The sequence below is a fragment of the Protopterus annectens genome, chromosome 4.part1 (assembly GCF_019279795.1).
Source record: "Protopterus annectens isolate FY-2018-M chromosome 4.part1, PAN1.0, whole genome shotgun sequence".
Taxonomy (NCBI): domain Eukaryota; kingdom Metazoa; phylum Chordata; order Ceratodontiformes; family Protopteridae; genus Protopterus; species Protopterus annectens.
The window spans coordinates 571,737,293-571,753,373 of NC_056734.1; the positions used below are offsets into that span (position 1 = coordinate 571,737,293).

General features: G+C 41.9%; 1 protein-coding gene across 1 annotated transcript in view; it reads left to right on the top strand.

Annotated features, from left to right (window-relative positions):
- The window catches only part of NDUFB5 (NADH:ubiquinone oxidoreductase subunit B5), a 364,099-nt gene that overhangs the window by 166,391 nt on the left and 181,627 nt on the right, over window positions 1-16,081 (top strand). Inside the window, exon 4 of the mRNA XM_044070381.1 lies at window positions 3,527-3,588. Within this exon, the coding sequence (XP_043926316.1) occupies window positions 3,527-3,588 (62 nt within the window). The remainder of the gene's footprint in view (window positions 1-3,526; window positions 3,589-16,081) is intronic.

The window sequence follows — 16,081 nt, forward strand, 5'->3', positions numbered from 1 at the left end:
TGCACTAGCAGGAGAATTGGTAAGCAGAAAGCCCATATGTGGAAGAATGCACATGCACCACTTTGGGTACGTTGTAAACTCGAAGAGGGGAGAGAGAGGACACATGGTTAAAATTCCAGCCCATCACAGATATGATGCCTGGCAGCCTGGTTACCTTGTTCCTACTGCATTACCAGGATGGGATACACAGATGTTTTCTATAAGAGAAAATTCCATGCAGTTAGATAATAAGTGTCTGCATTGATAGTTGAGATTTGTCAGCTAGGCATTTAGGTAAAAAAATATGTTAAACATGAAATGTAAAAGTATTCTTAACACCTTTTATAATGGAAGATACCTGTCCTGTCATTAAACTTAACACATTATTTACACTTGTTCTGGAAGTCTCAAAATGTTTTCCACAACATGATAATGTAGACAGTTGAAATCCCAGAAAAAATAGCCCATGTTCACCACAGGGTCACTTTTATTTCTGCTTTTCTGTAATCCCCATAAGATGTACTTGATCCCAAAGGTATTACTTTAAAAATCCTTTCTGTCTTTACATGTATATCATTACTTCCTTTGTAGTCGGCTCTCATCCTAGACGTCTGGTTAATGATAAATCCTGTAGTTGTTGTTTTAGTGCATTAATTTAAATATACAAGGGAACTGTGTGTGGAGCTTGTGCTGACATGGACTTTAGAGCAGGGGAGAATGCAGTATCTGGGGACAGTTTTTTTTTTTTTTCACAGAAGTTCCCCCCTCCCCTTTACCCTGCCTCTCGTTGACCATCAGCTCTTTTTCCCTGGTCACCTGTGCATTTCTCTTCAGCCACTAGGGGCAAGGGTTAGGTTAACTAAAAAAAATGCATCTTACTATGGGGAGGTGGAATTTTAGCCATACGTCACTTTACACTTTATACTTTATTGTGTTTATTTTTAGTATCTTATTTTTGATTCCTATTTCAGTATTTTTAAATTATTACTGATCTTCCTTCTGTAAACTATAATTCTTATGGTACGAGCCCGAGTATCGAAATTTTGTGCAGTGACACGCACGTTTTCCTCTGTGTTAATCTGTATGACAATAAAGTTTATTTTGACTTTTGACTTTGTGACAGTTCCAGGCTTATACTCTGGTAGCCAGCCTGGGGTAAGTGCCCCCACCTCTATGGTAATGTGCCTGTAAACAGCATGCAGTGGGGCATTACAAGGCATCTGTGGTAGCATGTCGCCTCCTCTGCAGCCTCATCCCCTCTGTTGTGCACTCTTTGGTAACACTGGTGACAAAGTGGCTACACTCCTCCACTGCATGGTATTTCCTACTCCACCCCATAGGGAAGAGATCAGACACACCCCCTTCAATCCTTGCTTGTCCCCCCCCCCCCCCCCAGTGCCAAGGCCACTAATCACGTCCATGTCTGGGTCATAGGCAGGGCTCCTTCCCTCTATGCCATTGAGCCAGTAGTTTTTTCAGCGTGGTCTGTTAACCACCATGTGTGAGAAGTAAGAGTTTATTATGGCATCCAGAGATAACTGAAATGGACATTGGGACGTTCAGATTCCATACAGATATTAAACAGATGTCAGTCAAGATCATATCCAGCACCCTGAATCTGTAAAGTAGAAGCACTACTCACTGCATCATCCTATTCTTTTCCCACAGCATGATTAAAGCTGTTAGTTTTGTATATTACTGTTTTTTTTTTAATTTCCAGATGACAGCTTTTTATTTTGTTTGGGAAAAAAGTATTTGAATACATTTATGAGTTTGTGCAATACTTTGAGTGCAGGTTTATAACTCTGGCAGATTTCAGTATTTGTACTCCTAGGTCTTAACCTGCATTCATCCTGATGAGTGGAGTACAAATGGTTATTGAACTTCGCTGATTTGATGTATGCTTTAAGTGCTAAACAATGAAAAATGTTGTATTTTCTGAATGAGATCTAATAAAATAAAAAGCACTTTCGTAGCTAAAAACTTGTACTAATCTCAGTGGTAATGGGAACATGGGAGTGCAACTGCAAATCCAGAATACCAAGTGATATGGTTGCACAAAGTCCAGTGCTCTGCATTATCACCTGAAACTGTTGCTCCCACTAAATATGATAAAAGTAAAAAAGCTTTTCATTACTGCTGAGTACATTTCTTGGCTGTCCATTTAATTATAAAAATTATTAACATGTGTGAACCCGCGGTGGTGGTGCTGCGGTAGCGCTGTCGCTTCACAGTAAGACGCTGTCCGGTTCGATTCTCAGCTAGAACGTCTTCTGCGTGGAGACATGCATGAATGGGCGTACCTTCGTTGAAGGTTGTGCGTCAGGGCTGGTAACTCGGCACGTAAAAATCAGCTACCAATCATTAGCGGACCGGAGTTCCGCTGTGGCGACCCCTAACCGGGAAAAGCCGAAAGACACAACAACAACATTAACATTGAATGTGTAACATGTCCTTCAAATGTGGAACAGCGAGCAACATGGCCTTTTAGACTCAAAATGAGGAATGTTCCTCATAATGAGGTCACTTGAGAGGTATGAGTAACAATAATGGGTTTTATAACCATTATTTTCAGCTTTGTCCCCTTTTATTTAGCAAAAAGGTTGAGAGCCATGGTTGAGTTGACATTTAATACATATATTTAGCATAATATTAATTTAAGTATGTTAACTTGCATTTACCCGCAGTGTTGGTGCTGCGGTAATGTTGTCGCCTCACAGTAAGACGCTGTCCGGTTCGATTCTCAGCTAGAGCGTCTTCTGCGTGGAGACATGCGTGAATGGGCGTACCTTCGTTGAAGGTTGTGCGTCAGGGCTGGTAACTCGGCACGTAAAAATCAACTACCAATCATTAGCAGACTGGAGTTCTGCTGTGGCGACCCCTAAGCAGGAAAAGCCGAAAGACACAACAACTTGCATTTAGTTTAATGTATTCAAGACCTCCAGTACCATGTGGTGTACAGTACTTTGATTGTTTCATTTGTTTTTATATTTCTTCATGAAGTTAAGGTGAGTGCATACATTTTAATTGGTAGAGTTATTAATGTCGGTTAGGTAAGCAACTGTTAGTTTTGTATATTACAAACACAGTGATTTTTTTTCTTTACTCCTAGTTAGCATAAGCTGTATTTCAGTGTATTGTGGGTGTGTGTGGGAACTAATGTGCTACCTGCGTAAGGCTGCAGTATTTGCAGTTCTGTTTTACATATGTGTACAATAGTACCATTTAAATCTTGCTTTGCAAAGCATCCAAGTTCTGCCTTTGTCTTTCAGTTTTTCCATGTTTCTTGGAACATTGTTAGTTAACAACATCCGTGATTTGTTATATTGGTTGAGTGTTTTCAGCATGTTTTTGTACCATGTTATGTTATGAACAATGTTATATTTCTTCAGAAAGCTTGCCTTTGAATGTTACTGTGATGTTAAGCAGAACAGTAAACCGATTTTGTATCATTGTGTGTTGTGTTAAAGTATGTTGTAAGTCACCATTCTATTACCATTTGTGACATTTAATTTAAGCAGGAAACTTTTTTTTTTTAAACAACCAGGTGAAGCGGAACTTGCAGAGATCCCAGAGGGCCATGTTCCCGAATACTGGGAATATTATAAGGTTTGTGTATTTATTATTATAAGGAGTAACACGTGAATGGGTATATGTTGAACTCCTGCTACTGCATGCCCATGCTTTTGTGGATTTGGCCTCCAGAACTGAAATTAAATATTTTCATTACATATCCATGGGTTTAAGTGTTTATTCTTTATTTATTTTATAGGTGTGCATTTAGTGTTTTTGGTGGTAAATGGTTCTTTTTACACATTTCTATGCCTTCAACCTTTTACATTGTTTTGTATGTGTGTGTATATGAGAGAGGGAGAGAATTTATGAGCATCTGTGTAGTCTACATGTTTGAGGGAGGAGGGGCAATTATTTAAAGCCCCGTAAATGTTCACAAATAACAGTTTCAGAAATTTTGTTTAGTTGCCCAGCTGCATGACTTCTGATTTTGATTAACTTTATCTTAGTCAGTATGGCTCTATTTATGTATCGAAGAAAATTAAGGAATAACTGAAAACTTTTTTTACACAATCTGACACATCACTCCCAAGCAACCCAATACGTAGAAGATGTGGTACAGCTTTGAAATGTTTTTATTGCATTGCACAAAATTGGGTAACAAGTTTTATTAACTGGTCTGTATAATAATGCAACATAACTGCCCATTAATAATTGTGGAATTTTGGAAAACATCCGCACTTCATTTTCTACATTATGTAAATTATGAATGACTCAGAAAAAACTCCTGGGGTAGGGAGTAACATTATTGTTTTTTAACAGTGTTCCATCTTCACCTGTGAGTTCAGTTAATATGATAGAATGTATACATTTTTTTCAATTATATCTTTTAGAATTCTCCTTTGTTACTGTAGTCTCAGTATGGATGCACTTTAACACTGGGAATACCTCACCCATTTAAATCGTAACTTAACAGTGAAAGACATTATAGTAATGGGCGGCTTCAAATTTTAATCCTGTTGATCACTGTTGATGTAGCCTTAGCTGTATTGGTTATGTCCTGCCAAGGATATAACAGATGGCTAGCTTCAAAACCTTCAAGACACCTTCCACACGCCTAAAAAGTTGGACACCATGAGCTGTGGTGACTGAAAGACAGGTTTGGGTGCCCAAGCCCTTCAGAGCTTTCCTGTCATTTGAAGCAATTAGTCCAGCAAAGGAGCAGCACAAGCCAACCATCAATCCACAAAAGCCTGCAGAGGAGCTCTGATGTGTTATCATCCTTTCCTGTTTAGGAAAGTTATTTTTAAGCAAGATGTTTTTGTTTTAATAGACTGTCACAAGACTTGACTGTAATTTTATATGGGTTTGCACTTTTTCCATGTCCGTTTAAAAGATATGACATCAACAAATCCTGCAGGAGAGACAGGTTTGTCTCCCAGAGGCTGCCCTGTTTCTGGAACAGACTTTCCATACATGTCAGAGTACCTCGCTGACCCTCTTCAAGCGCAATCTTGATGAGTGGATGGGAAACCACAAATTTGTCTCAGGTTTCCCACCTTTGTCCCTCATTGACAGGGCCGACAATTGCTGACTGAGGTTTCTTTTTTGGGGATAAACTCTTGGCAAGGTTTGTAAGGGCCCCAGGACCATTAGCCTAGTAACCGCCTATGATCCTGTGTAAAGTAATTGAAAAACATTTTTCTAATGGGAAATTGTGTTTATTTTTGCGGGGCTAGCAAAGTGTTTTTAAAGTGATTTTTTACTGATTTTTTTTTTTTTGTGAAAAAGTAACTTTTAAGGACTTTCAATTTTTATTGGCTTTTGCTGCTTGTTTTCCTTGGGAAAGTGGCAACATTTTCAACTTGACAGTAGTCCTTCTTCCAGCCACTAAAAGAAAAAGTTAAACAAATAACGTTTGCTTCCACAGTAGGCTAGCAAATTGCCTTAACTGCAGGTGTGTGACTCTGCTGTGGACATAATTTATCATTTATCCTGGATGCTTCTGGTGTAGCACCTACAGCCACTGTGGACCAAGGCGTTAGCCATTGTCATCTGCGGTTGTTCCTTTGAGAAGGAATGGGGAAGGATATCCTGTTTAGTTAGAATGTTGTGCCCATTCCTGGCAAAGCTGCTGTTACCATTAATAACTCTGTTTGCCCGGTTTTCCTGTCAAACGAAACAGAAAATTAAACCTGTATCTACTCCTCAAATTTTCTTAGACAGGAGTTGTTTGCTGGGTCTGGCTCGGGGTTTAATTCAGGTTTATTGATTCTTCTTATAAGGTGGTTTCTGAAAAAAGAAAGAGGGATGCCTCTTTTTCTCAAGTGATTCAGGATGCTATCCAGATTCGGCATCTTGAATCTCTTTCCTCAAGAGATTCAGAATGCTGAATCTGGACAAGAAAATGCAATTCAGACTGAGGAGAGCTCAGTTTCCTCTTCTCCTGGGGTGGGATGGGATGGAGGGTTCTTTTCCTCTGAAGCTATTTCTAGAATATCAAAGTGTTTTCATTGGGAGAACACTGAGGATTCAGTCCTTAAGAAGCTATTTCTAGAATATCAAAGTGTTTTCATTGGGAGAACACTGAGGATTCAGTCCCTCAGAAAATTCTATGAGCCTTTTACAAAAGGAATTTTCAGAAACTTCACTCTTTTAGCACTGGCGGATGTGTGTGTGTGTGTGTGTGTGTGTCACTGCCTGTAATTTTCTTGATGGTTGGCTTGCTGACCATAAAAATTCAGAATGCATAATGTTCTCGATCTTTTATGTTTGTATACCCTCTTCCCAAAGTTGACAATGCAGCTATAGCTTTAGTTAACTAAATTTTGGCAGCATTAGTATTAATGCCAATCCTACTCTTTCTGACCAGGATGAGAAAATTATTGATAAGTATGGGAAAAAGTGGATGCTTTCACAACTGTGATTTTTGGAATTTTTAATTGTCAGGCTTGTATGGTAAAGTTTAGTCTACCTAATTGTGAAAGCATGAGGAATGTTTTGTCTGCAGTTTCTTCTTGTAAGGAAAATATGTTTTATTTAGTTTCTTCCATTGTACAAGCCACATCTCCTGGATGTTCTTTGCGTTTCACTGTTGCAGTCATCACACTTGGGTTATCTGCCTGCAGGTAGCTCTCAGTCGGCCCAAATACCAGAGACTTGGTATTTCTGTGTTGGTTGCTGTCGATGCAGGACTGAGGTCAGGTCATCAGGGGTGTAAAAACAGGCAGCCGACACCATTACATCAGTCTTTCTTGCTGAGTAGCCCAAAGCAGAAGCAGTTCGTGAGTACCGGTCAGCCGCTACCTGAGTTTTCATTTCCGAATTGAATCATCTTGAAATCTTCTAAAGCTAAGTACCCTGTTGGAGATCCTATTTTCTTGCTCAATTTTTAGATTTGCCACAACATAGACCTTTAGCAATACCCCCATTTCTGGATGTTGTGGATGATGTCTTGATGGAATCCAGTCTAACTCCTGGTACTTTACCCCCTGCTCCTAGGAAACCAGACAGGTACTACAGAGTTCCCGACTCTCTCAAATTTCTTTTCAGAAATCTTACTGCTGATGGTCATCTCCCAGGGGCCTAAAGGTATAAAAGCAACTACAGCTAAGAATCCCACCCCTTCGGACAGGGATTCCAGAGCTTTAGACAGATTGGGTAAAAAAGTATACACCTCTGCAACTTTCGCCATTAGGGCATTGAATTGCCAGTTTCACATGCTGAAGTACCAGCAACATATTATGAAACATATTGAGCAAAAATTAGCTACCTTTACAGACTATGCAAAAAAATAAAGAATTACAAGAGCTTATGCATCTTGCAAGCCAAGTCAGCAAGCATACTTTGCAATGTGGCTTTGATGCCCTAGAAGCATCTTTCAGGGCAGCAGTCACTGTCAATCTATGCATTTCCCCCTCTGCCCCTTCTCTCAAGAATATTACTCAAGGTAAGACAGGACAGACCAAGGACAATCTTGATTACCCCAGACTGGCCACGCCAACACTGTTACCCACTACTGCGCAGCCTGTCACCGGTGCCACCCTGGCACCTACCCCAGAGCCCAACCCTCCTCACTCAGCAGGAGGGACAGATCTTGCATCCGCAACTGCAAACCCTGAATCTTGCAGCCTGGCTTATTCCTTGAATACAAGGATATCCTATGTGGATAAGTGGAAAACATATTGCTCCTGAATTCAGTCTAAAGGAGAAGACACGGCACTGCCCTCCCTACCCCTAATCCTGGATTACCTAGCAGATCTACTCCACAGAGGCCTATCCTTCTCCTCAGTTAAGATCCATTCCTCTGCCATCTCTGCTCATTACAACACTGAGCCACCTCTCTCCTCTCACCTTCTCAAACAGTTCCTGAGAGGGGCAGACAACTTAAGGCCACCAAGGAGAGCACCCACCCCTGCTTGGGACCTTAACTTTGTACTGTAAAAACTCACACTACCCCCCTTCGAGCCTGCAGCGTCAGCAGAGTTAAAATTCCTCTCTTGGAAAACAGGCTTGCTTCGGGCCATCACTTCATCTAGAAGAGTGTCTGAGCTACAAGCACTTATGGCTGTGGAACCTTCATTATTTTTCATGCTGACAGTGTCTCCCTCAGGACTAATCCTTCCTTTATACCTAAAGTGGTGTTCAGTGTGGCTCTCAACCAATCTATCCATTTGCCAACCTTCTTCCCTAATCTTCAAAGTAAAGGGGAAAGGATCCTGCACTCCTTGGACGTGCACAGACAGCTCAGATTCTACTTGGATAGGACTAAGCCCTTCAGGAAATCTGACCATTTACTACTCAGTTTTGCACCAGGGGCAGAGGGCAAGCCTATTTCAAAATGGACAATTTCCAAATGGATAGCACACTGTACCCATTTCTGCTACAAACACCATGGGAAACCAAACCCTTCTGGGGGTCAGAACACATTCCACTAGGGTAACCTCTACCTCTACAGCATTCCTCAGGGGAGTCCCTACCAGGGACATTCTGGAGGCTGCTACCTGGAGTTCCGTGCACGCATTCACCAAGCATTACCACCTGCCTATCTTTTCCAAATCCAGGGCGGGTTTTGCAACAGCAGTCCTGCAGGGCATACTAGCCAGCCCAAACTTTTCTTGAATGCCTTCACCCCTTCTTCAGCTTTGGGAATCAACCCAAGTCTGATGACTACAACAGTGAAACACGAAGAACATAGTACAGTTGTGTACACTTACCATAAATATATATGTTCAAGTGTTTTCACTGTTGAAGTCCTGGTTTCCCTCCCTCCAATTCCCTTCTCTCTCTCTCCTCTGTGTATATTACTCTCCCCTTACAGGGGTATTGGTATTTACTTTTTACTGGTAGTGTGTTTCCCACCATAGCTTAGCTCCCTATTGGGGGGCTCCTGACATTTGGGGCAAGAAAAACTGATGTAATGGCATCGGCTGCCTGTTTTTATACCCCTGACAACCTGATGTCAGTCTTGAAGCGACAGCAACCGATGCAGAAATACTATGTCTCTGGTATTTGGGCCGACTGAGGGCTACCTGCAGGCAGATAACCCAAGTGTGATGACTGCAACAGTGAATACACTCGAACATCTATATTTATGGTAAATGTACACAACTGTACTTTTAGTGTGGTGTTTGACTTGATTGATTCTTCTTCCAGGGCTATGGCCACTGGTATTATTTTGAAGAGGTTTACCTGGCTGCATTCACAGAATCCCTCATGGTGTTAAAAAATGAGATTTTAATTCTCTTTTGATTAGAGGTTTAGTTTCTGGTTCCTCTGCTGCAGAGGTTATCAAAACATGTGACGGAAGGGGTCATCTGATTTTTCATCCCTTCTTTTCCAAAATTTCTAAGGGATTATGTAACCCCTCATCCAGTTTTGGCAAAAGAGTAAAATAAACAGTCTCAACAAAATGCAGGTAAACAGACATTTAAGAAAAAATGGTAAGGGGAAATTCCAAAAAGAATTCAGGACCCCTGAAAACCAAGGACAGTTTAAAAAGTCAGAAAGACTGTTGAAGGGCCCTTGTAACCCCCTCCCACACTGGCAGTCCCCTTTCCATTCCAGAAAGTCTGAATTTCCACATTTCTCTATGGCAACTGATAGTATCAGACAAATGTGTTCTGGAGATAATTTATTGAGGTTACAGATAGTGGTGGGAGAACATTTCTCAAATACCAGTCTTTTTATTTCCCCTTATCCTTCAGCAAATACTGTCCCAGGGAGTGATAGAACCAGTTCCAACTTACAAGGTTGGGAACATTTTTTTAATTCAAGAATGTTTAGTGCCAAAGAAAGAAAATGGTGAAGACAAGTTCTGGATTTTTCCTAAACCTGCTTGTGATGGTGTACAATGTAATTTAAAAATGTCACAACCTGTTACCTCTTGTTCCTCAAGCAGGGTTCTTGGTAGCAGCAGATTTAAAAGATGCTTATCACATCCCTATTCTTCCAAGCTTCAGGCATTTATTAAGGATGTTCTTCGTGTTTCACTGTTGCAGTCATTACATTTGGGTAGTCTGCTGGCAGGTTGCCCTCAGTCGGCCTGATTAACAAAGTCTTGGGTCCTGTGTCGGTTGCTGTCCCTACTTCCATGACGTCAGGTCGTCAAGGTTATAAAATATGCAGCCGATGCCATTACATCAGTCTTTCTTGCCGCGCGGTGCCCGAAGCAGAAGCAGTTTGCAAGTGCCGGTCGGCCGACTCCTGAAATTTTCGTTTTCGAGTTTCAGAAACCGAAGTCTTCAACTAAAAAGCCAAGTACCCCATTGGGGAAACTTTTTCTTGCTCCTTACTAATGTCAGTAAAAGTTAATTGTATTACTTGTGGGAAGCAAATACCTCATAAGGATTTCCATTTGTACTGTATTCCTTGCCTAGGCCCTGACAACGACGTACCTTGTTGCCGGTTCTGTGCTTTATTTAATCAGCGCACTATCCGTCGTCGGTACATTTTTGCTTCTAAATATTTTGGATCATGGTTTAATTATCCAGAAATGATGTCGGTTAGCAATCCGACTACCGGAATACCTAAAAAACGCAAAGGAAACGAGACAGGCCGTTGAGGTCCAAAACTGCTGACAATGCTTCTCCTAAGCCAGTCGTCAGTTCGCCGGTACTCAGTGAGGCGCTTTCGCAGCCCCTGATACCCGCTGCTTCTGATTCGTAGGCCTCTACTGAGACCCATTCGGAGTCCGGTATGCCACGAGATGCTTCAGTTATGGAACCCGCGGATGTCTCTACCTTGGTTGGGTACGGAGCTGCTTATTCAGACCTACAGATTTGTATATTAAACTGATACCATCTTCAATATTAAGGCCAAAATCTCGATCTGTGTCTAAAAAACAAATTATCAAAATGGCTGAAGATTTAATTGCTCTAATCAGGGGTAGTCAACCCCCGCTTCAAAGAGACCTAGTGCTGAAATTGACTACAAATTTTCTGAACAGGATTCTATTTCTTCTGACTCTTCTAATAAACAGTACTTGTCTATACCTACTTATGAGTACTCTGATGCAGAGGATTCCATTCCTTCTGCTTCTCCCCTGAGGATTTTTCTTTTGGGGAAACTTTACATATCTTAAGGGAACATTTCCACTGGGAAAGTCAGGATTTTTCTGAATCTAAAAAGAGACTTAGGGATTTTCTTCTTCTTCCTCCGCATAGGCCTTTGGCTATACCTCCTGTTCTAGACATTGTTGATGATGTGTTTTCAGAATCTAGTATGGCTCCTGATTCTACTACTGGGTTCCTGACTCCCCTTTTCAAAAATCCTGTTGCGGATCCTGAAACAATTTCTCAGGGCCCCAAGGGCATTAAGGCTTCTACTGCTAAAAATCCTACCCCTTCTGATAGAGATTCCAGGGCGCTGGATAAATGGGGTAAGAAGGTTTATACTTCTGCAACCTTGGCAATTAGGGCTTTAAACCGTCAATTCCATATGCTAAAATATCAGCAGCATATCATGGGACTGCTTAAACAGAAAATTATGTTGATTTCTGACTGTGTGGAAATTAAAGATTTACAAGATTTATTGCGTTCAGCTGAACAAGTTGGAAAACATACTCTGCAATGTGGTTTTGATTCTTTGGAGGCCTCTTGCAGGGCTGCTGTAACTGGGTCTGTGCTTAGAGGGCATGCTTGGCTCAAAGAGCAAACTCTGCCCGATCATGTTAAAGCAAAATTGTTGGATGCTCCTTTGCAACAGGACCGCCTCTTTGGTAATGAGGCTGAAGAAGTTCTAAAAAAGATGGAAGGTAAAGCTAAATCTATGCAAACTGTGAAAGATTTCTTACAAGTGCAACCTTCAAGATTTAGTAGACACTGGCCTACTAAGAAGTGGTCCTTTCCAGTTCCTTCCAGAGCCACTCAAGTCAAACCCAGACTTTCCGAAGGCACCAGGTTTCAGTCCCAAGAGAATTTCAGAACTAAGCAATGGGGTGACTCCTCTTCCAAATCTGGAAACAAGACACCTCCCTATGGTAAGCAGTCTCAATGACTTTCCTCTACAGTTAACAAGCACTTACCTTTTAGCCGCCTTTTTGGGGGGAAAACTGGCTCTTCATGCAAAAAACTGGCAACTTACCACCCAGGACAAATGGGTTTTAAATATAGTATCCCAGAGATACAGATTTCATTTCCACACGTTGCCAACTCCAAACGGATGGCCAGACCTGCCCCAAACCAGTGGGCAGAGGCCCAGAAACAAGTACTTTCCCTCTTAAACATGGGGGCTGTTCAGCTAGTACCAGAAGAGGAAAAGGGACAAGGTTTCTATTCCAGACTTTTCCTGGTACCTTGAAAAGACAAATCATGGCGTCCAATTCTGCACCTGTCCAATCTAAACACCTTTCTGGACATTCCAAAATTCAAGATGCTGACTTTTCACCAGTTACTTCCTATGCTAGGCAAATATGCCTGGTTGGCAACTCTAGATTTAAAGGAGGCTTACCTGCATATCCCTGCATATACCAATCGGGTAATCTTGCAGAAGATGCCTCCGCTTCAAAGTAGGCTACTTGCATTATCAGTTCTCTGCACGGCCCTTTGGCTCATCTACTGCACCCTGGGTCTTTACAAAGTGCCTGGCTCCAGTAATTGCGTTTTGCAGGCAAAGAAATATTCAAATATATCCATACTTGGATGATTGTCTAATTCAGGCAGAAAACAAGGCCATTCTTCTAAAACATCTGGCGTTTGTAAAAAGGGTTCTAACTTGTCTAGGGTACACTATAAACGAATGAAATCACAACTGGTACCCTCTCAAAAAATTACATTCCTGGGTGCAAGCTTGAATACAGCTGCCCAGATGGCTTTCCTTACACCAGAAAAGCAACTTAATTTGGTGACTTACTTCAAACAGGTGGCCGCAAAAACCCTGCTATCTGCAAGACAAATACTGCAAGCCTTTGGGGTTCATGGCATCCTGCATTCTTCTAATTCCATATGCAAGACTGCATATGAGGAAACTTCAGTGGTACTTAAAAAGTTTATGGAGTCAACATTGTCACAGCCTGGTAACAATGATTCCTATCATTCCTTGCCTGCAACTAGTGCTCCTATGATGGGCAGAGGCCTGCCACCAAAACAAGGGACTGCCATTCACACCACCCCCTGCTGCCCACACCCTAACTACAGGCGCATCAGACTATGCATGGGGGGCTCATATGGCAGGGAAGTGCATTCAGGGCAAGTGGAGCCCAAATCAAATGCACCTTCATATCAATCAAATGAAATGCTAGCTGTACAGAATGCACTGACAGCCTTCAACGACTACCTTCATCCAGGACAACTAATGGTAAAGACGGACAACACCACAGTTATGTGGTACATAAACAAGCAGGGGTACACATTCCTACCCTCTCTGCAGACTAGCCATGGCATTGTGGAACACGGCCTTGAGCTACCAAGTACAACTACAAGCTCAATTCTTGCCAGGACAGCTGATTTTTTTTGGCAGACGAATTAAGCAGAAATCTCATGGACCCACATGAATGGAAACTGGAACCGCGGATTTTCAACATGTTGACACGCAAATGGGGGAGCCCAGACATAGATCTTTTTGCTTCACCCCAGAACTACCAGTTGGACAAATTTTGCACAAGAACTCCTCACAAAAAAGCCTGGAAAGTGGATGCTCTGTCCTTCAACTGGGAAAACCTATCACTCTATGCCTTTTCCCTTCTGCCTCTACTCTCCAAAGTTCTGCTAAAAGTCAAACAGGACAAACCAAAAATGATTTTGATTGCTCCAGACTGGCCTTGCCAACAATGGTACCCACTCCTACGCAGTCTGTCACAAATCTCTCCATGGTACCTGCTTCAGACACCTTCCTTACTGTTTCAGCAGAACAACCAAATTCTGCACCCTCAGCTCCAAACTTTGAATCTTGCAGCTTGACTAATCACTTAAATTCCCCCTTAGCATCCCTCAGCAAACCTGTGATAGATGTCGTTTTGGAGGCGAGAAGACCTAGTACTCGGAAATCTTATGCTGACAAATGGAAAAGATTCTGTGCTTGGAATCAATCTCAAGGGATAAGCACAGCAGTGCCCAACTTACCTCAGATTTTGCAGTACTTAATTGAGATGCTTCACAAGGGCCTGTCTTTTTCTTCCATAAAAATCCATGCCTCAGCCATTTCAGCTTATTACAACACAGAACCTCCCTTCTTTTCTCATCCTCTGCTAAAGCAGTATGTCAGAGGGCCAAAAACTTGAGACCACCCAGGAGAGCTCCAACCCATGCCTGGAACCTTAACTTTGTATTGGAAAAACTCACTCTCCCTCCTTTCGAGCCAGCTGCTACTGCAGACTTAAAATTTTTCTCCTGGAAAATAGCCTTCCTTTTAGCAATCACTTTGGCTAGAAAGATTTTTGAATTACAGGCCCTTATGGCTGTGGAGCCTTTCATCATTTTGCATGCGGACAGGGTGTCGTTCATGATCAACCCATCCTTCATGCCTAAGATGGTATCCAGTGTGGCTCTTAATTAGTCCATTCATTTGCCAACTTTCTTTCCCAATCCACAGAACAAGGGGGGAGTGGATTCTGCATTCATTGGATGTACACAGACAACTTCGATTTTACTTGGACAGGACTAAATCTCGAAGAAAATCAGAACAACTGCTGGTAGCATTTGCTGCAGGGGCAGGGGGAAAGGCTATTTCAAAGCAAACCATTTCCAAATGGATAAGTCATTATATTCATTTCTGCTATAAGCACCATGGAAAACCTATCCCCCAGGGGATCAGATCCCATTCCACCAGAGCTGCATCTAATTCCACCAGGGATATTCTAGAAGCTGCTACCTGGAGTTCAGTTCATACTTTCACCAAACATGATCATTTACCAATTTTCTCTAAATCCAGAGCTGGCTTTGCCACTGCTGTTTTGCAGGGCCTTATAGCCGGTCCTAATGCTATATAAATCCATCCTCCCAACCATAGCTTTGGGAATCTACCCAAATGTAATGACTGCAACAGTAAAACACGAAGAACATAGTACAGTTGTGTACACTTGCCATAAATGTAGATGTTCGAGTTTATTCACTGTTGCAGTCCTGGTTACCCTCCCTCCAGCCCCCTGTTTTTTCTCTTACTATGCCTCTACTTTCTTTTACTACACTTAAAAGCCTTTTTGGTGTATTTGTTTTTGTTTGGAGGTATATTTTTTGTGTTTTAAATTATTTATATATATATATATATATATATATATATATATATATATATATATAATTTTGCTCCCCATTTGGAGGGCACCTGACATCTGGGGCAAGAAAAACGGGGCTTTGGCTGCATGTTTTATACCCCTGATGACCTGACGTCCTGGAAGAAGGGACAGCATCTGACGCAGGACCCAAGACTTTGTTAATCAGGCCGACTGAGGGCAACCTGCCAGCAGATTGCCCAAATGTAATGACTGCAACATGAATACACTCGAACATCTACATTTATGGTAAGTGTACACAACTGTACTTTTTGTGGGTCTGGGTCACATTATCAGTTCTCTGCCTTACCCTTTGGACTATCACCTGCACCAAGAGTGTTCACAAAGTGTCCTGCTCCAGTTACACGCCATTGCAGGCTACAGTGTGTACACATTTTTCCATATTCAGATGACTTGCTTATTTCTACAAAGTCTTTTTCAAAGTGTCAGAAGTCTCCCACTCATGTGAGTCCTCTTTTACAGAAGCTGGGATTCCAAGAGAACATTTAAAAGAGCTGCTAGTTAGTCTAGTGGGTAGTGTTATAGCTCTACAAATGAAGTTAGTGGTTTGATTCTCTATAGCCTCCTTAATTTAGGAAATCCACTGTACAAACACAGTGCCCTATACAGATTGCCTTAAAGCCCCGTCTCTATACTTCTTCACCTACAGGTTACTGAGAGGTGGTCTATGCCTGGCATACGAGGCAGCATCCCCTGATCCACCTCTGATGGACCTTTTGCACATCTGCAAAATGAGCAGCATCAAAACCATTAGATCCAAGAATTTAAATTTTGCTTGTGACATAACTAAGACATGTTGGCGAGACCGATATGCGTCTCAGAGCTTCCCCATGCTCTGGTACTGGCTCCTTATCCATGTGAAGC